The sequence below is a fragment of the Dunckerocampus dactyliophorus genome, chromosome 19, assembly GCF_027744805.1.
Source record: "Dunckerocampus dactyliophorus isolate RoL2022-P2 chromosome 19, RoL_Ddac_1.1, whole genome shotgun sequence".
Lineage (NCBI taxonomy): Eukaryota > Metazoa > Chordata > Actinopteri > Syngnathiformes > Syngnathidae > Dunckerocampus > Dunckerocampus dactyliophorus.
Genome location: NC_072837.1, coordinates 19,159,620 through 19,181,119, shown reverse-complemented (window position 1 = coordinate 19,181,119; position 21,500 = coordinate 19,159,620). Strand labels below are relative to the sequence as shown.

The window sequence follows — 21,500 nt, the reverse complement described above, 5'->3', positions numbered from 1 at the left end:
GGTATGTTGGAGGTACTTATATAAACCAGAAGTCGATTTTTTGTTTTTGTGAAAACATGTTAGCTAATAAAACGAGTGACATATTGAAGACACGTATACAGCAATTACAATAAGTCCTATCACAACAATAAAAACGCCACTTAAATAATTTCCGTAGGCAGCATGTATGCTGAGAATTCAACTCTTCTCTTTGGCTGGCTCTAACCAGCAGGTAAACGTTAAACGTTGGTCATCTCTAAACATGCATGTTAGGTTAATTGGCGACTCAAAATTGTCACATAGGTATGTGATCGTGAACGGTTGTTTGTCTATATGTGCCCTGCGATTGGCTGGCAACCAGTCCAGGGTGTACCTCGCCTCTCGCCCGAAGTCGGCTCCAGCATATCCGCGACCCTAGTGAAGGTATACCTAAATGTTAAAAAAGTGCACTTTTACAAACGTATTTCCATATGAATTAGGAATACGTCGTTATATAACTATGTGACTACGTTAGGAACAATACAATTTTTACATCCAAGTGTTGTTTTTTTTTTAAATAAAGTAGTCTGCAATGTAAATCAACGCTAAACACAAAACAACGATCAATTGTAGCAAACAAATTATCAAAAGAGTTTATGCTAAACCTCTAAAGCAGATTTCATGTTGTGTTTACCCCTGAAATTGGCTTGAAAAACCTTTAGAAAAACACGACACTCTTGCTGGTTATTATTTTTGCACCATAAACTTGCGAGTACCAAGCACCCTCTAAAACCTGGGCCTTACTTATTTGACATTTTCAAGCCAAACGTGCGGCTTCTTATCACATTTGCATGGTGATGCATTACAGACTGCCAAAATTGCTCTTAAAAAAAAAAGTGGTGATGCAATTTGCAGTAACCGCCTCGGCTTCATCAACATCCAGCTTGTGGTGAAAGAGCGCCCTCTGTTGGCAGGCCGCAAAATCTGCACCATGTCATTTTTGAGGCGCCTTTACCTGAAAGACACAACTCTATACACAAAAATCACACAAAAAGAGAGCAGATGGGCACTTTTCCACAGGTTTATTGACATGTGTATAGCGATTGTCTGTGCACCGTTCAGGTTACAGAGGATTATGAGGGTAAAATCATATAGAACAGCTGTACAAATAACACGAGTTGTTAGCAAATGCATAATTCACTGTGCGATGTGGTGTACTACTCACTAACCAACCCAGAGGAGCTCATAAATGAGAAGTTGAGGTTTAAGATTGGAAACGAATAGAAGAACAACTAAACAAAGCATATTTTAAAAGTAGATAATGCTGCATGTGGCTCTAGTAGATGCTAAAATGTTCAAACTAAAGAGTTGAAATTGTATACGGACAGCTATAAAGTAAGAAAATATCAAAATGCGGTCAAACAAGTAAAAAGAGGTGCTGCAACAGTTCTTCCATCCACATGCCAATGTGTTATATTCTTCTTTTTGGCAGGCTTGGTAAAGTTTCATCCTTCATCCCCACTCTTCTATACGACGGAGTATTACGACCACATTGAGAGTCGAGAATAAAGTCGTACATTTACGAGAACAAGTCGTACATTTACTAGAATAAAAGTCGTAAATTTATGAGAAAAAGTCGTAAATTTATGAGAATAAAGTCGTAAATTTACAAGAAAAAACTGGCAACTTCACATTACAGGCGTTGCCTGAGACAGCTATGAAAAGAGGCGACTTATGTGACCTTTGGCGGAAGTGAGAAGGGCTAGCCATACTACAAGTAATATAAATGCTAAATGCTCAACTGCTCTGTTTTGCTGCCACGTTATAAATAAAAGCTTGTCTGAAGCAAAGGAAAGTTTCCTTCCTTCCTGAAGAGCTATGCTCTATTTTCACTCTCCCACGTATGACACCATGACACGTTATTCTAGTACATTTACGACTTTATTCTCAAAATCTCAGATTTTTTTTGGCCCTAATACTCCGTGGTACCTGTACACCTTCTACCACACCAGATAAATGCTCTCATGGTTCACGCGTTGTAGAAATGACTCATCCTGAGCTACAAGAACCACCAAAACCACATTGAATATCCACCACGAGGGAAGTCTGGAGACATCAAATTGTTGCCAAAAGCGCTACAAGTAAGTGTGGATGGAACTGCAAGTAAAATATTCCAAGTGAGGAATGGCTTTGTGATGGAATGCAAACATAAATGTCGAGAAAATATGCTAACGTAGGCAAAAAAAATTTTCTTAATTCTGCAGCAGCGTTGGTAAATATTAGCATTACAGTACAACGTGGCTCTGTCAAGTATGAGGATTTTTCCTTTTTTTCCCATAAGAATTTGCACGTTTAACAGCCGAAGACTCGGAAGACATCATCAAACACTCTGAATGAAAAAGGTTGGCTGTGTGTGTGTGAACATGCAAGTGAGACACAAGTGAGCGTGTAGAATATCCACTCTACATCTTCCATACATGAGGTTATTATATTCATAGGGGCTACACCGCAACTATTCAGTTACAAAAATAGTATGACAATATAGAGAGCATTCAGTAGAGCACCAGGGAGAGGCTAGAACGCACACAGCCCGCGTGGTTGGCTACATTCAATGTTCTACGCTGGCACTGTGTCTACGTACTCTCTGTGTTGTGTTGTGTTAGTCAGACACAGTGTTGGCAACCTTTTTTTTTGTTTGTTTGTTTGTTTGTTTGGCCACACTCACGGGCTCTCCTGACATCCCCAGAACATACTCAACACCTATCACTGAGTTAAACAACTAAATCAGTTAGAAAAATACTCTTTTTTTTTTGTTAGTTTTTTTTAAAACACTGAACACCCTCACTCCACGTTTCCTAACAAAATACTTTTTTTTGGACACACACATCATACTGCAGGGGTGGGCAAACCTTTGACTCACGGGCCACATTGGGTTAAAAAAAAAATTGGCGGCGGGGCCGTCTATACATAGGTGGCATCAAACAATGACATACTTGCTCACGGTGCAACGAAACGGAAACACATCCACGGCAAGGTACTGCATCGCACACATCAACAGCTAGGCGCTAAACATAGCACATAACTTAAAACTGTTATTTCCAAATGCCCGCAAGGCATGCTGAGTAGTGCAGCTGTAACAAGAATATGAACTATGAACAATAAAAACATTGGCTATCAAGAGTATGTTAACTCCTTATTTACTTCCCTGTCGACCTAATCAACATTTTGCAATCTAGCAAAAATGCGACAAACTTACAAGCTACCCAGCATGCCTTGTGGCAGGAATATACGGGTGTTTTTTTGGCATGGGTATCGTGTGTAGACATTTGTTTGTATTCTTACATGTACTCTGACTCCGGGACGTGTTGTGTTGTTTGGATGGCGACACAAGCGTGCCACAGTAACACTGCAAGTCATGTTGCCAGCTACACTTTCCATGCTAAAGGTTTAAAAAAGGAGTTTGGAAATGCCCGGTGGGCCGGGTGGAGACGCTCGGTGGGCCTGATGTGGCCCGCGGGCCGCTGTTCGCCCACCCCTGTCATACACACTAAAAAACAAAACAAAAACCCAAACAAGGTTATATTTTGAGGTTACGCAAGGTGGAACCTTTGGACACAGCACCATCATGTTGACACACCTTTAGAACCTTGTTAGCTTCTCAGCCGAGCAACCAGAAGTGCGCCAACGCCACCTCCCAATGACGCTTAACAAAGATGACAATGCTTTGGTTCCATCAAAGGGTTGTCAACATCTAAACACACTTCTGATTGATCTCCTAACCCCCCCCAAAAAAACCTGCTACAGCCGTGTTTGATGCGACCACCGCTGGCCATGAAAGCGAGCGTAAGTTCTTAGCTTATTTATACGAGTGGGTGCTGATATTGCTGTTATTTCGGATAGTTGTGTGAAGGGGGTCTTACCTAGTTTCTGGAGCCCCCAGACCTCGTTTGCACTCGTTCTGCTTGATGATGGAGTTGGGATCTGGTGGCTGGACAGGCGGGATCGCAATGTACAGTAGATCCCCGCTATTCACAAGGTTTGTGTTGTGACGCGAGTAACTGAGATGCCAATAAAAACGTCTCCTTTTGCCACTCCATACAGTCCTGATCAAGACGTTAAGAGCAGTTGAAAAATGTGAAGAATGTACATTTTGCACTGTTGGATCTTAAGGAGGTTCTAAGAGATTCAAAATGCAAAAAGAAGAAATGGGAGTGAGACAAAAAGCAATTTATTGCAAGGAAGCATTCAAGTGAAATAGGCTGTTCATTTAGTGTCGTCATGATCTCTTGATGGCAAAGGCAGAAAAGCTTTCTCTCTTTGAAGGCGCTGCTGCATAAGCAAGGCCTCTGGCAGCACGCCATTGCTGCTGAGGTTGGACGCAGTAAGACGTTCAAACTTCCCAGTCATTTCAAACTTCTTCACACATCCTGAGGCTCATGGAGCAAAAAAAGTCAAGTGGTAGACCCAAAAAAATGAGCTGGAGGATCCCATTGGCTGTCCGTCAAGACACGGGACCAGCCTCGGCCCAAATGAAGGTTGTTACTGGTGCCGAGTGCAGTCCTATAGCCATCAGACGCCATCTGCCAGAGAAGGCTTTTAACAAGAAAAAAGCTCTTCAAAATTGGGCGTTTGGAATTTTCAGGAGAGCACCAAACATGGGACATTGAAAGGTGGAAGACACTTTTATTCTCCCTTGACGGTCCTGATGGCTTCCAATGTTGCTGGCATGACAAGGAGATCCCACCTCAGATGTTTTCCATCATAACGATCCTTCAATGAAACAATGGAGCTTCAGGTTGTGCAGGGGGCGTCAAACGGCAGAGGGCTATGTGGAGATGTTGCAGCGGGCTACTCATTACTCACTTCTTTTTCATACATTTTATTTCTATTTTACGAGGTTTCAGAGTTTGTTTGTTTTTAGCTTAAACCTTTGATGAGCTGATGAACAGCCATTCCACTTGAATACTTCTTTGCAATAAATTTCTTCCTAAAATTGTTATAATCTCACTCCCATTTCTTCTTTTTGCATTTCAAAGCTCTACTTTCAAAGCTCTACTTTCATTTCAAAGCTCTACAAAGCTCAAAGATCCAACAGTGAAAAATGTACATTCTTGTCTTAACATTTTGATCAGGAGTGTATAATCAAGCCTAGATTATGCTGCATCGAGGCGCCACCAAACCTTCCTCCTGGCTTGACACTGACAATCTCCTCTGATTTAAAAGTGACTCCTCTTTTCTCTTCAATTGCCATTGTTTACACGCGACAAAGGAAGCTAACAAGCGAAATGCATAGAAGGAAAATCCAGGTTTAAGGCCTAAATATGCCTCACACACTTGTTCAACACACTGTAGTAGTAGTAGTATCAAAGTATACTCACCAGTGTAATGTACTCACCACTAATGAAAGATAATGAAAAATGATGGAAAGAACAGTCACGGTCTAGCCTTGAGCCTGGAGGTCAGGCTAGCGCTACAAGCGCAACGGCTGTGGGGCCGCCTACATCTCCTGCTCATGCAGCTAGCGGTGCTACGCAGCTCTGCAGGCTGCTGGGTCATCCCGGCTAGCTGTCAGAGAAGGTGTTTCCCTAAGCCATGTCTACATCATCCTTACTGAACGGTGGGTCACCATGTTGTACATTTTATGCTGCATTATCACGTATTTATAAATGATAACCAACTTTGGGTGGTGAAGATGCAGCCTATTTTCATGGAAAAAGCATGAATGTGCAAGTTTTCTGACAAAAATAGAATTTCTTTTACCATAAATCTGCAAATATGCGGGGATCCACTGCACTTGTACTGTCATGGAATGAAAATCGGCAGACTAAGATGACGTCCAGAGGAAATCAATGGCCGTATTGATCACTCTGTCACGTTTCATTTCACCTCATCACCAGATCCTCCATCCATCAACAAGCCCTGAAGGAGGAATAAGGGAAGGAGCTGCATACGCTACAAACGTGTGTTTGTTGATAGGAGAGGGAAGGGTCTGTCACTTCTTCTTTGTGTTGTGGTTGCTTTAGTCGATGGGGCCCTGGAAGATGAGCCGTGTCCATCCCGGCGTGCTGAGGGCGGATGAGCAGAAAGGACACACGGGTCTGAAGGCGTGCGTCCCGTGAGGCAGCGGGGTGTCCGCCCAGTACCTGGTTGTCCTCTCTGAGCAGACGTGGCCGCACGGCACGAAAGCGTACGTGGGGGCGCCGACGTCCACGTACACGGCCGGCTCGCAGCCCAGCCACAGAGGCACGTAGGGGCCCACGCTCCGGCACAGCGGGCACTCTCGCCGCACGGTGGAGCCGTCGCTATCGCCTGGCTCCTCCTCGCCCTCGGATCTCTGGCCCCAGTCGTGGCGCCCGTGGACGTGGCCGCAGGTGAGGTAGACCCATGGCTGACGTTCTTCAAGGCTAAAATTTATGTATTATTTTAATGCATTTCTTTAAAGAATAAACACAGTGGAATATCTAGTCTGATAAAAATTATTGCTGACATATGAGATACTGGAGAAGCGCATTAGGTGGTACCTGTGGCTGCGGGGCAGGCTGGGGAAGGCCAGTGTGCTGAGGCCAACAGGACACTGAGGCCGAGTGGCGTTCAATTCCTGGCGAAGCGCCTCCAGGTGGCGCAGGGTGGGAGCGCGCATGAGGCCTTCACCTGTGCGCCACAGCAGAGTGGCGCCGCACAGATCCACCAATGAACCGTCCCGTAGCGCGCTGCTCTCCCCCTCTGCCTGCAGAGGACGACACACACAAACGATTAATAATACTAATAATAATTAGGCGTGCACAGGGCCCATATAAGGGAATTATGACATCATACCAATAAATCAGATGACATTGAAAATATCACAGATAACCAATAATTTAAAAAAATGCTCCAATGAGGCGAGAGTACCCGTACTGTGCGGGTGAGCAAATTAATTGCTCCTTTTTTCTCCCGTCTGTGACGTTAACGGCCTGTCGTAACTTCCTCTGAGCTCACTTGTAAATAAACATTCACTTTAAGAGGAAGACATTTCGCTTGCTAGTTGTACCAAATGCTCCGCGATGAGGGGGGGAAAAAAACATTAAACACACAAACAACCTCATCAGCCACCTGGAACGCCAGCGCCACGGCGTTTGAAAAGTGGAAAAGTTTTGCCAGAGACTTCTGTGGCGTCACACCAGCTGCCAGAGCATGTGTCCGAATACAGTGCACCTCGCTGGGCCACGCCAGGTGCCTTCTTCCGCTCTATACTTCGGTTCTCCTGACCACTGTAGCAGCACAACAGCTGCTCAGAGCACGTGCCCAAATACAGTGCACCTTGCTGGATCACAGCAGGTGGCTCCCTCTGCTCTATACACTAGGTCCCCAACTTACGAACATCCGACTTGCGAACATTCGGAGATACGAACGCAAGCTGACTGGTCTATATTTTCATGTATTTTGCCTTGTAGTAACTCTATATTTATACTGGTACATGCTTGACCAGCAGAGGGCACTGTGACACTGCTAATGGGACCAACAGGTGGAGGAAGAAGGTGGGGAGAGAGTGTAAAGGAGAAATGGAAAGCTAAATTATACAACTCGGACAGAGCGTGTGATTAAAGTTTATGAAGAGTTAATAGGCCTGCTTAATTCTACACCACCGACAGAACACTACCTCTTTTAGAAGAGTCTAACCACGACGACCATTTATCCTTTTTTCAATAACTCCTCCTCCTCCACCACAATGACGTATGCTCGACCACTCCTCTTCAAAGGTAAATAACATTTATCATTACGTATTCCATTCCATTCCATTCCATTTTCCTCCGCTTATCCAGGTCCGGGTCGAGGGGGCAGCAGTCTCAGTAGGGAAGCCCAGACTTCCCGGTCCCCGACCACCTCCTCCAGCTCCACAGGGAGGACGCCAAGGCGTTCCCAAGCCAGCTGTGAGACATAATCCCTCCAGCGTGTCCTCGGTCTTCCCCGGGGCCTTCTCCCGGCTGGGCATGCCCGAAAGACATCACCAGGGAGGCGTCCGGGAGGCATCCGGACTAGATGCCCGAGCCACCTCAACTGGCTCCTCTCGATGTGAAGGAGCAGCGGCTCTACTCTGAGCTCCTCCCGGATAACCGAGCTCCTCACCCTGTCTCTTAGGGTGAGTCCCGCTACCCTACGAAGAAAACTCATTTCAGCCGCTTGTATCCGCGATCTCGTTCTTTCGGTCATGACCCAAAGCTCATGACCATAGGTGAGGGTGGGAAAATAGATCGAACAGTAAATTGAGAGCTTTGCCTTCCGGCTCAGCTGTCTCTTCACCACGACGGTCCGGTACAGCGACCGCATTACTGCAGACGCTGCGCCTATTCATTATGTATTATTATATCATTTTTATTATTGTTTTTTTCTCATTAATTATCCTCGTTTAATATTACTACTACATCCAAACTCATATTTACATACATACACATATACTGTATATGTATACACGTACATGTAGTACCTATATCATTGGTAATAGTACCTTTTGTTGAACAAATCGACTTGCGAACGGTCGTCTGGAACCAATTGTGTTCGTTAGTTGGGGACCTAGTGTACTTTGGTTCTCCTGATAGTGGTGATGTCATGATATTTGAAATCAACAGATACAGTTGGTCAAATCCTAATTTGTTCTCGTCCTTCTTACCTCTAGGTGAGCACAAATTACACTTTAGTTATCCGTTATTGGTGGGACAGAAGCTGGAGGGCTACTATTCCACCTCAGACCCTCGGCGCATGTGGGTGGGGCTCCAGCACATCACAGACTATCGACAGCGGAGTAGCGTAGCCACGTCCAGCCAAACCACACTTCCAGATGAGCTGAACGAGTTCTATGCCCGCTTTGACACCCAAACTCCTGATGAGCAGAGAGGGTGGCTGGACTTGGGGAGCACACAGGACTCACCTCTCATGGTGACATCAGCTGATGTGCGCAGGGTTCTGAACAAAACAAACCCACGAAAAGCAGCAGGCCCAGACAACATCTCAGGACGTGCACTTCGGGTTTGCTCATCAGAGCTAGCTGATGTGCTTGCTGACATATTTAACCTGTCGCTCGCACAAGCATCTGTACCGACCTGCTTTAAGTCCACCACCATAGTGCCCGTACCCAAGAAGAGCAACGTGACCTGCTTGAATGACTATCGCCTTATAGCACTCACTCCTATTGTTATGAAGTGCTTTGAAAGAATAGTCATGACCCACATCAAAAAGAGCATCCCGGCGGCAACTGTGGACCCTTTACAGTTTGCATATCGCCAGAACCGGTCCACGGATGATGCAGTCAACACGGCCATCCACACAGCCCTTTCTCACCTACAAGGCCAGGACACATATGTCAGAATGCTATTTATAGACTATAGCTCTGCTTTTAATACAGTCAGCCCCCACAAACTCACAGATAAGCTCCTCACACTTGGCCTGTCTCCCTCCCTCTGTAACTGGGTGTTTAACTTTCTCACAGGCAGGCCTCAGTCAGTCCACAGTCCACAGTCCACAATCGCACATCCAGCTCAAGAATTGTGAGCACTGGGACCCCACAGGGGTGTGTGCTGAGTCCGCTCCTCTACACGCTCTTCACCTACGATTGCGTGGCCTCCCAGAACAACACCAGCATCATTAAATTTGCGGATGACACTACAGTCATCGGCCTGATCACTGGTGGTGTTGAAACATCATACAGAAGAGAGGTGGCGGACCTCATAGCTTGGTGTCGTGCTAACAATCTCCTTCTCAATACAGATAAGACTAAAGAGATGATCATCGACCCAAGAACAAGGGAAAAGGAGCCGCATAGACCCCTGTTTATTGATGAGACTGAGGTGGAGAGGGTGAAAACCTTCAAGTTCCTTGGCACACACATCAGCGAGGACCTCACCTGGTCTCACAACACCCAACAAATTATGAAGTCCCAAAGGAGACTGTACTTCCTGAGAAGACTGAGGAAATTTGGCATGTCCACCACAATCCTGAGTTGCTTCTACAGATGCACTATATGGAAAGTGTCCTTACCGCCTCCATCACTGTTTGGTACGGTAACTGTACAACACGTGATAGGAAGGCACTCCAGCGGGTGATCAAGACGTCACAGAACATTGTTGGGGCAGCCCTCCCCTCACTGCAAGACATTTATAAAACTAGAGTCCTACGAAGAACACACAACCTCATCAAGGACAGCACACATCCACAACACTCATTATTCACACTCCTACCGTCAGGCAGACGCTACAGGAGTTTGAAGTCCAGGACCACAAGGCTGGCAAACAGCTTTTACCCACAGGCCATCAGGCTTCTCAACGAAGCACTCACACACGCCGCACGCAACACACGCACACACTCATAGCACTTTATTTATTCATTTATTTATATTATTTATCTGTATTAATGTCTCTTCTGTTGTTGTTGCTTAATTTATTGGTATTTATGTTTCTTATGTTCTTATTCTTTTTCTTGTGTTTTCTTTCTTTTCTTGGGAGAATGAACAGAATAAGAATTTCATTGCATAGTATAACTGCCAAGGCTGCCCTTTGTCACCGATTCTGTTCATAATTTTCATGGACAGAATTTCTAGGCGCAGTCAAGGTGTCGAGGGAGTCCAGTTCGGGGGCACTAGGATCTCATCTCTGCTATTTGCAGACGATGTGGTCCTGATGGCCTCATCAGGCTGTGACCTGCAGCGTTTACTGGGACGGTTTGCATCTGAGTGTGAAGCTTCTGGGATGAGACTCAGCACCTCCAAATCCGAGGCCATGGTTCTCAGTCGGAAAAGGGTGGATTGCTCCCTCCGGGTTGGGAATGAGGTCCTGCCCCAGGTGGAGGAGTTCAAGTATCTCGGGGTCTTGTTCACGAGTGAGGGAAGGTTGGAGCGTGAGGTCGATAGGCGGATCGGCGCAGCGTCTGCAGTAATGCGGTCGCTGTACCGGACCGTCGTGGTGAAGAGAGAGCTGAGCCGGAAGGCAAAGCTCTCAATTTACCGTTCGATCTATGTTCCCACCCTCACCTATGGTCATGAGCTTTGGGTCATGACCGAAAGAACGAGATCGCGGATACAAGCGGCTGAAATGAGTTTTCTTCGTAGGGTAGCGGGACTCACCCTAAGAGACAGGGTGAGGAGCTCGGTTATCCGGGAGGAGCTCAGAGTAGAGCCGCTGCTCCTTCACATCGAGAGGAGCCAGCTGAGGTGGCTCGGGCATCTAGTCCGGATGCCTCCCGGACGCCTCCCTGGTGAGGTGTTTCGGGCATGCCCAGCCGGGAGAAGGCCCCGGGGAAGACCTAGGACACGCTGGAGGGATTATGTCTCACAGCTGGCCTGGGAACGCCTTGGTGTCCTCCCGGTGGAGCTGGAGGAGGTGGTCGGGGACCGGGAAGTCTGGGCTTCCCTACTGAGACTGCTGCCCCCGCGACCCGGACCCGGATAAGCGGAGGAAAATGGAATGGAATGGAGTATAACTGCCTGTTTTACTATGCATATGACAATAAAACTCTTGAATCATATCGGTCTTGAGAAGCAGAAAGCTATCGGTATCAGTGTGAAAAGAAAACATACCGTGCATCTCAAATTATAATAATAATAATAATTATAGTAATAATAATAATAATAAAATAACAGACTCTTGAAATTCAGGACTCACGAGTTTGCCTCTACTGGGTCCAGAGCGAGTCTCCCGCAGGGCATAGACATCACCACAGACCGAGATCTCCCGCCATAGACCCTGCTTGGGGTCCTCCGGGAAACCCTCCGGATGCATGACCAGGACCCCGTTAGTGGTCAGGCCGTCCATGTGTCCATCGGGGTTCTTCCACTTGGTGGCCTTCTCCTGGGGCGACACACAATTGTTACCGCTTCCTGTCATGGAGCCCATAAAGTGGTGATGGCACTAAAAGTGTGAACAAACCCCCAAGAAGATGTTTTTGGAGGAGTCGAAGCCAGCGGCGTAGATGCGCGCGGTGTATGGCGGGTGGCGCTCACACACCACCCTGCAGGCAAAACGTGAGATGGTGCTGGGGGCAATGGAGGGGTCCTCTCCCTCCTTGGCCCCCCCGGATGTGTCTGTCACCACAAAGTCAATGGGACTTTCTGTAGAGCGCCCAATCTATTAGGGGAAAATTCCAGTACACATAAATCAAGCAGGTGTTGTATGATTTTCACAGTAAAATGTGTAAAAGTGCATTACCTGGAACATGTCAGTGTTGTTGTCATGGCAATACTCCACCACCACTGTCTGGTTGCGGGACAGCGTGAAAGAGATGCTGTGCTGCCCCCTGCTGTGCACAGCCTGCAATGCAACCAAGCAGTGAAGGAGGTGGGAGATCATTAAAAGTATCAGCATGGGTTTTTGTTTCTACAGCATGCTTCTCAACTGCTCGGTCAAAAATGACATTCAAATATTTTATTTAATTGTCTGATAGTGTTTTATTTATTTTGAAAAGCAAATATTTGGAAAATGTATTTTTGATTGGCACCTTCTTCCCTGGTGCACGAAAATATGAACTATTATTTAATAGTATTAATCATCTTGGTAGTTGACCTTCTTCCTCTTAATAATGTGCTCTGAAATATATTTTGCACATGTAACTGAGTGTATTTTTGTTTTAAAACAAATGGCATAAATGTGTTTTATTATTTAAATAAGAATAAATGTGCTTACTTTCACCTCGATAAAAGTGGGTCACCACTTAATGACCATGACTCTACAGCTTTCTACTCTGTCTTTTTTTAGTCACGTACCCCGTGTGGAATGTTTTTTTAAAGTACCCCCTAACCAGGGAAAAGCATTTTTGGTTGGAAAAAAACAAGATGTAATAAACAGCAATGTAGAATCACTATCTGACTTAGTACTGGGGTGGCATGGCTCAGGTGGTACAGTGATCATCTCCCAGATACTGAACCCCCGGTTGATCCTGATGCTGCGTCATCAGTAGGTACATTTGCTGGCAGTGTCACAAGCGCTTTGAGTACCTTGGAGGTGGAAAAGTGCTATACAAGTGAAAGACCCTTTACTATTTAAAATAATGCTCATCTGTAGTCATCTTGTTTGACAAGTTTTGTATAAAATTGTATTTAAAATACAGAAAAAAGGCTCTGTGCACATAAAAATCAAGATGATAAAAAAGTGTGTTCTTAAATGTAAATCCAAATAAAATACAAATAAATTCGTAAACTTGAATTTCATTTTTTTTCCTGGATTTTATTTTATGTTTTCTCTCCCTCAATTACAATAAACATACCTTCAAAGTTCTGTACTGTTCATATCTTCATAAGGGGTGAGCTTACAAAATCAGCAGGGGATCAAATACTTATTTTTAAGTGGTACACAGGTTTTTTCTGTCTTATATGCCTTATATTCTCTGATTATGTCAACTATATTGAATAATACATGTGTAAGGATGACTATAGGGGTGTTATTTCACGTATAGAGGGCTCTAATTATGTTTAAAAAATGTATTTAGAAGGTGGTAAACAGGTTTTCCATGCTCCAACTGCAAAAATATTCCTTTAATAAATAAGGAATCTTACTTCAAGGAAACTCACAAATCACGGTCAGGTCTGGAACCAATGAATGGCCATAAAGAAGGGATTGCTGTATACTAGTAGTGTACCCTTACTGGAGAAGCATCCATAGGATGTACGACATGTACCTTGCTGTCCTGCGGCGTGTTGAGGATGTGCACAGCACTGGGTTTGACGCCGTTGGCCTTGGCCCGTCGGTACAAGGCGAAGCGGCTCTTCCTGCGCCCGCGGTCGCCGCTGGGAAGAGAGCCATTGTACCTGGCGGTGGAGAGCAGGAGATAAGGAGCATCTACAAGCATGTATCCACAATTTGACCTCTGCATTTAACAGTAGTGAACACATTATATAATGGTGTCCCAGGAAAGAGATAAACTGCAGTTGCTATAAAAAGCTCAGCTGTGTTTGGGCGTTTGTACGGCGAGCTCTTTAGAACACCATCAAAAGATCCACTAGAGAGATCAAACAAGCTCAAACTCAATGAGGAGACATCTCCACAGAGCAGGACAACGTGGACGGCAAAGGAGAGCAAAGGAAATGTGTCAGCGAGGCCAGTCGTGACAACATGAGCTGACGTTGTTGTGTTCGGGCGACAGCTCTTGTGACGGAGACATGAGCGGCGCAGGAAGCCGGCATGTGACTGATAAGAGCCTCTCAGGAAGCAAACCTTCCCAGAAGCCACTGACGAGACTTTCCAGGAAAAGGTCAGTCTGTCCGCTGACCGAAAAGGCCACAACACTCGGACAATGCTCCAGTTCTAAAATACACACCAGGCCTGACATTTATGAGATAATTACAGGAAATGAGTTATCTGCCATTAAAACTGCTCCACCAGTCTTCTCGTGAGGATGCAAAAATTCTATATGAGCTTCATCCCGGAAAGACGACGGCGGCTTTCACGTTTTTAGTAACTGCGGCATGATGATGGCAGCTGCGGTATAATAATACACTTATTGCCCCTGTTTCATCCTGCCGCTGATTAAAACATCATTTTCACACTTTTACTTCTGTCAAAACGCCGCATGACACTTTGGGGCTTTCACCAATCAGCAGGATATCAGAAGACTACGATACTCAGAAAGGAAGCACCTCATGTGGCTGGCATGCACCAATCACATATTTTTTTCCACTTCTGATGCGATCTGCAGATACCAGAGCTCTGTTCTTGACAATGCAACCACAGCAAAAGAATATCAGCAAATGTAGCTGCAAGAATGTCAGCAAATTTAGCTGTAGCTATCGCACATGGCTTACGGGTATCAACATTTTCATTACTGTTAATTTTATAAGACGCTGTAATAAACTCCTAGAGTATGGCAACCCGGACATTTGTGATGCCCGACTGTTGTGTGTGGCCATATTACGGAGATTGTTTGTGTGGTGTGTGTGTGTGTGTCTCGAGTGAGGAGGACGACTGCAGTGCATAGGTGGCGATAGCTATGATCGCTGATATTCCTCTAGCTACGATCGCTGATATTCCTCTAGCTACGTTTGCTGATATTCCTCTAGCTACGGTGGCTGATATTCCTCTAGCTACGTTTGCTGATATTCCTCTAGCTACGTTTGCTGATATTCCTCTAGCTACGATCGCTGATATTCCTCTAGCTACATTTGCTGACATTCAGTCATTGTTTTCACATTCTTAACTGTATTACAAGTGGAAAAATAAGTTAAGCACTCTTAATACAAAACAACTCTGAAAGTCAACTTTAATGATAAAGCACCGTGACTTTATTCATTTTTTTAACATTGTTCGTTGCCACACAAGCGTAAAAAGAAGTTAACCCTTGTAAAACCAACAAAACAAGTGAGGCCACTGAAGTATGCTTCCTTCTCGTCACTTCCTGTCCATATTGTTCTTCTCCACTCAATAAACTGCCACAAAAAGCCAAAGAATAAGCAAACCATGCTGAAGTAAGCGATCGTGAGGTATGACAGTTCAAACTCTGCAGCCTTGTGTGACTTTCAAGGCCTGTTTTCCACGAAATTCACATTTTTTATGACCTTTGGGATGATGCTGACGCTGACAGGTTGCAGTGTACTGCTAATTCAAAAGCATCTCATCATATATACATGTATTTCAGTCCATATTTTCGTATTTATCTTTATTTCAGCATCAGCTGCCGCCTTGGCCACCCTTTCAAACTATGAGAAATCTGATTTATGTCATGGGCAGCCTCCTTTTCAACTGGCACAGACAGAAAATGCTAATAGAAAGAGACTAGACGACACCTAAATGCAATAAGTAGGGGGCAGGAAGGGATAACCAAAGATCCAGGGGGAGATAGGGAGCATAGAGTTGATGCAGAAAGGCCTGTGGCAGAGCTCCAGCACGTATGACGTATGATCACGCTGGCCAGTTGTGTCCTGCTTGCGCAAACATCATAAAGCAAGGCATGAAATATTCACTCCCTGTGGGAGCCCACTTGAGACACATGGTTTATTTTCATTGAGGACAACACTGTCTCACAGGACGGGGAAGACGTAGGAGAGACCGAGTGCTTCATAAAAGGGTCAAAAGACAGGATGGACAGGGGCAGGGCACCGTGTCCTGGCCGGCTGACGTAATGAGCGGTGGCAGAACCAGGCGGCTCACATGGCCCGCATGGAGCCGGGCATCGACCACAAAGCGGCATGTGTGATATCAGCAATGCTGACAGATGCAAGGTCGAGCAACGCAGGCACACCGCATGGACTTCAAACCTTAAGATTCAAGATTCAAGATTCAAGAGAGTTTTATTGTCATGTGCATGGTAAAACAGCAGTTATACCATGCAATGAAAATCTTATTCTGTTCATTCTCCCAAGAAAAGAAAGAAAACAAATGAAAGAATAAGAACATAAGAAACATAAACACAAACATAAATACCAATAAATTAAGCAACAACAACAGAAGAGACATTAATACAAGTAAACAATATAAATAAATAAATAAATAAATAAATAAAAGTGCTATGAGTGTGTGCGTGTGTTGCGTGCGGCGTGTGCTTCGTTGAGGAGCCTGATGGCCTGTGGGTAAAAGCTGTTTGCCAGCCTTGTGGTCCTGGACTTCAAACTCCTGTAGCGTGATAGTGATAAGTGATAGCAAAGAGGAGAAACAACTGGACACGTATGACATGGCCACAGACCACCACAATGTACACCACTGGGCATCTTGTCGAGTTCCTCGTGCATTCCAACAAAGCGGACAAAAGTAAAATTAAGAGCAAATGGGGGGAGGTGCAAAATCATCAACCTTTCTACCATTTCACTCAAAATGTCACACATTGTTCTAAATTGAAGAAGGTGGTGCATTACAGTAACTTTGATTCTATTCACTATCATGGATAATCATTTCATTACTACAGTTATGTGTGACTGTTTCAATGCGGTATTATCATGGTGATCACTATCATAATTCATCATTTCATGACTGCTATTGTGTGCGACTGTTTCAATGCAGTATTGTCATTGTGATCACTGTCATAGTTCATCATTTCATGACTGCTATTATGTCTGATTGTCATTGACAGCTTTGTCATTGTGGTTGTTGATATTGATTTGTCCTTTATCCTTGTTCGTCTTTATAGTTGTCACGGACATTTATTTGCTGATGTCGTTCTGTATGTTTCTGTTGTTCTGTCACAATTGTTGTTGTTGCTGCTGTTGTCCTTGTCTCTTGTCTCTCTTTTTTTTGTTTTTGTCTCCCCCCCCCTGTTTCCTTTTCTCTTCTTCTCTGTCCCCTCCTGCTCCGGTCCGGTCGCTCCAAATTTGCTTTATAACAAGCATCAAGGTCGAATAAATTTTGTATGACAGGGGAAGTGTATATCACACTTCTCTCTGGCAGAGTAAATCTGTTGAGCACTTGACGGCATTTAGGTATACAATTCTATCTGCTTTAAAGGCTGGACAGGACAGGGGTTTAAAAAAAAAAAAAAAAAAAAAAAAAAAAGAAGAAGGTGGTGCCATTTTTGGCTACAAATATAAATAGCGTGATTTTTTTTTTTTCAAACCGATACCGATAACTTTCTGCCTCTCAAGATCAATATGATACAATAACCCATAACTTTATATCTATTTCTTAAAAATGTTGACTTAAGTGTAGTTTGTGCAGACCTGGAGGTAAAAAGGACGGGTCCAAATTAGGATTGTGGCCAAGCAAGGTTCACTACAGTGTTACCTCGCTCCATTGCGGTTCACATTTCGCAGCCTCGCTGTTTTGTGGATTTTTTCAGTGCAATTTCAGTGCCAGAGCCTGGCCCTTTAAGAAGAACTGCACTGTGGAAAGTTGAGTGTTGTAGTTCTGTGCTTAAGCACGAGGTGGTTGTGTGTCTCTCTTTTCTCTCTTCTGTCTGCACCGCCCATTGTCTTCTGTATCCTGATTGGCTGTAGACAACTATCAATCAATCAATCAATCTCCTTTTTGCCATCTCATATTGTGCTAACAAACTAGCTAGCCGTGTGAGCTGCTTGCTAACCGCCAATAAACAATAGAGGAAGAAGAAGAAGCTAACCGTGTGACCCTGAATGCTGTATGTCTGCAACCTTTCTCCCTGACAAAACCCACAATGTTGACAAAACGTTCTGCACCCAAAAGGTAGAGACAGCCAATCATCGCACAAAAAGTTGGACTTCTGGACATGCTGAAGGAAGGTCGAAGATGCTGCTGTCGGGTGTCATTACGGAATAAATGAATCTTCGGTTCAAGGAGGACGAGGAGGAGGAATGAAATACAACGGCAGGAGCAACAAAAACACTACAGCGGAACGGCGCCAGGACAAATAGGCACGCTCAGAGGAGTGAAATACACGTGGATCACTTAATAATTCCTTGTGTCCAACCTACAAGGTTGAGCATTAAAATTCAAACAAAATTTGAACTTTGAGAGCGTTTTAACAAAAGAGAAATGTGAGAAAACGTTCATGCCTGTCTGAGAAAAGTGTATAAAGAGTATGGTGCGGGGTTTTACAGCCTTAAAACAAATATAATATTACAAAAATTAAGCTGGCTACTTTGCGGATTTCACTTATTGCGGGCTATTTTGGGAACCTATCCCCCCGCGCTAAACGAGGGAACACTGTATATTCGGACACATGCTCCAAGCGGCTGGTGTGCAGCTACGGAGGTCAGGAGAACCGGAGTATAGAACGGGAGGAACCACCTGGCGTGGCCCAGCAAGGCGCACCGTATTCGGGCACAAAAGACCCGTGCGTCCCCTAATCACGGAGCTAGCACCCTAACTGTTAGGGGTGTCATAAGATCTCGTATCACAACATACAGTATTTGTGATCTGGATAGTTTTTTTTCTGAATGAGAACTCTCACGGGATCTTGTGACACCCCAAGTAGCTACCATCCTGAGGAAAAAAGATGCGGAAGAACCTTTTCCATTCCCCATGCACAAAGTAAGCTACCTAAAGGCACGTTTGGATGGGTTTGGTTTGGAAGAAGCCCGTCAAACACCTTTTAGGGTGAAGTACAATGAACATGGCCTCTCTCAGGTCCACCATGAGTGAACTCTGAACCTCACAAATGGACACAAATCACCACAGACACACACACGTCTTCCCAGGGGAGTTGAATCTGTAAAGCTGCACAGGTGGGGGGGCTAACTTAATGTTTTCCTGCATTTTTACTTCCTGCAGCTGTCTTGGCCACATCCTTTGCGTCTGTTATGGTGATGGGAAGACTGAATCAGCCTCAACGAGCACCTCCTTTATTGGAATCTGAGGAAGTAGCCATGCTCAATCGGTGTGACGGCGAAGGACGACAACTCATCAGTATTCAGAAGCAGGCCGGCCACATCCAGTGTGTGTGTGTGTGTTTGTGTGTATTGGGGGGGGGGGGGGGGGGGGGGGGGGGCGTAGGCCATTAGGTCAGTTATCTTTGGCATAGACAGGACGCTGTGCGGGCCAACACAGATGTCTGCGTAAAAGCCAGCCGGGATGTGAGCACACATCTGTGGCATTCCCTCCGTGCATGGCGTGGAGGAGCTGCAGGGCCATGGAAGTCACCGGCACATCCTGCTGGTGACTAGGAGGGGGCTTCTCTCCGCCTACACCCCCACCCCATCCACCCACCCCCACCACCACCACCCACACACAGACACGATTCCATGTGTAGATATTCAAGAAAAGATGCTTCAACTGTAACAAGGATGCATTTTGCAGACAGTCCCTACTATGAGCCATTAAAGATCCAGCATAGGATGACATCATTGGGATTCAGCCGAAGCAACACAGCATCCCCCCTCCCTCTTGCTCTACACATCCAATCATTGATGAAAAAAAGTGTCTAGCTATGTGAAAATATCTATGTCAGATTTTGCAAGGTGACACGTAAACGCACCACAAACATGCACGATGCTGAGAGAACACTGCAGGCTTCAAAGTTAGTTTATAACATTGCTATACTGTAGCACACAACGATAGATGCTTTGAAATGATGAAATATACCGCCGATTACACGCATGCACTGCATTTGCATTATAAATAACGCGAACAGTTACCTCAATGACGATGGAGCTGCTCTCCATCCAACACATTTTCTCTTTACTATAATAAGCCCCTCCAAACACACAGACAGACAGACACTTACCCCAATATGACCAGTTCGCCGTATTTTATCGAATCTTTAACGGGCACATCATCATCTCCGTCCTTTTTCGGGGAATTCATCAGCAACTACTCCAGGAATGATGTAATAAAATCAAATTAAAAAAAAAACAGAAAGAAAGAAAGAAAAACAACGAGTCGTCTCCAGCAAGAGGCGATCGTACAGAGACGATAAAACAATGCTAACACCCTCCAAAGTGCAGCTTGGGATTTGCCTCCTTATTGAAGTTTGGACACAGTTGGGCAAAGTTCCCCCTGACTTGTTGTGGTTGTTTGTTGGACAGTTTTGATCCGTCGGAGGAGCATCTTTTGGTGGGTGGTTTTTAAAAATGTCAAGCGCGCGGTTAGCTTGTAGCAAAGAAATCAGTTCACTAGCAAGAGGAGGAGGCAACAACCGCTAGCGGCAGGGAGTGGAGCGTACCATTAGTCGCAGGGGTGCGCTATGAACATATAGCTTGGAAAATAGATGTCACCATCACACAAAATTATCAGTCATAGCTTTTATATGCACTAAAATTCACCCATAACTCCTCTATTTGTTATTTACAGGAATATTCGTTGTCAGGAGTGATATAAAATAGGTGATTACAGAAAGACACCCCCCATAATACAAGAAGTGGACGAGAAACTGACAGACGAAAGAAGCACTTCTCGTTTACGTTAGGGGTGTTCGATACTGCTAACTTTGGTATCGATACGATAACAGGTAAATACAGATCCGGTATTGGTCATACCGATAGTTTGTACTTGAGCATTTTCAAGATCATGAAATGATTCTGAGATGTTTGCCTTTAATGTGTTGATCAAAATTATAACCAGAAGATTTTCGGAAAATAATTATCAACTTAATATATAAATACAACAATATAATACATATCAATGATTAGGGACCAATATCAGAATTATACCGATAAATCCGATAACATTAAAAATACCTCTGATAACAGATCATTTAAAAAAAATGCTCCAATGAGGTGAGGTGAGGCAAATGAAGCGCTCTTTTTTTCTCCTGCCTGTGACGTTAACGGCCTGTCGTAACGTCCACTGACCTCACTTGTCAACAAACATTCACTTTCAGAGGAAGACATTTAATGTGCTAGTTGTACCAAATGCTCTGTGATGGGGGGGGGAGCCTTAGCAACATGAAACGCTGTGGCGTTTGAAAAGTGCAAAAAGTTTGCCAGAGACCTCCGTGGTGTCACACCGGCTGCTCGGACCGTGTGCCCAAATACAGTGCACTTTGCTGGGCCACAGCAGGTGGCTCCCGCCGCTCTATACTCTGGTTCTCCGGATAGCGGTGATGTGCTCGTAGTAATATTGTGATATTTGATTAGGACAAATCAACAGGTACAGTTGGTCAAATCCTCATTTGTTCCAGTCCTTCTTACCTCCAAGTGTGCACAAACTACACTTACATCTAAAGAAAAAAAAGTATATTTTATT

The 21,500-nt window shown here is 44.8% G+C and overlaps 1 protein-coding gene across 1 annotated transcript; it reads right to left on the bottom strand.

The window, feature by feature from the left end:
• Positions 1 to 1,030: 1,030 nt before the first annotated feature.
• On the bottom strand, positions 1,031 to 20,416 carry LOC129172459 (E3 ubiquitin-protein ligase pellino homolog 2). The gene is made up of 7 exons (XM_054762193.1): positions 20,041 to 20,416; positions 13,597 to 13,726; positions 12,132 to 12,233; positions 11,853 to 12,050; positions 11,589 to 11,774; positions 6,480 to 6,685; positions 1,031 to 6,362 (listed from the first exon to the last, which is right to left on the bottom strand). Exons 1-7 carry the CDS (start codon positions 20,118 to 20,120, stop codon positions 5,978 to 5,980), a joined length of 1,287 nt encoding a protein of 428 aa, XP_054618168.1. The 5' UTR covers positions 20,121 to 20,416; the 3' UTR covers positions 1,031 to 5,977.
• Positions 20,417 to 21,500: the final 1,084 nt, after the last annotated feature.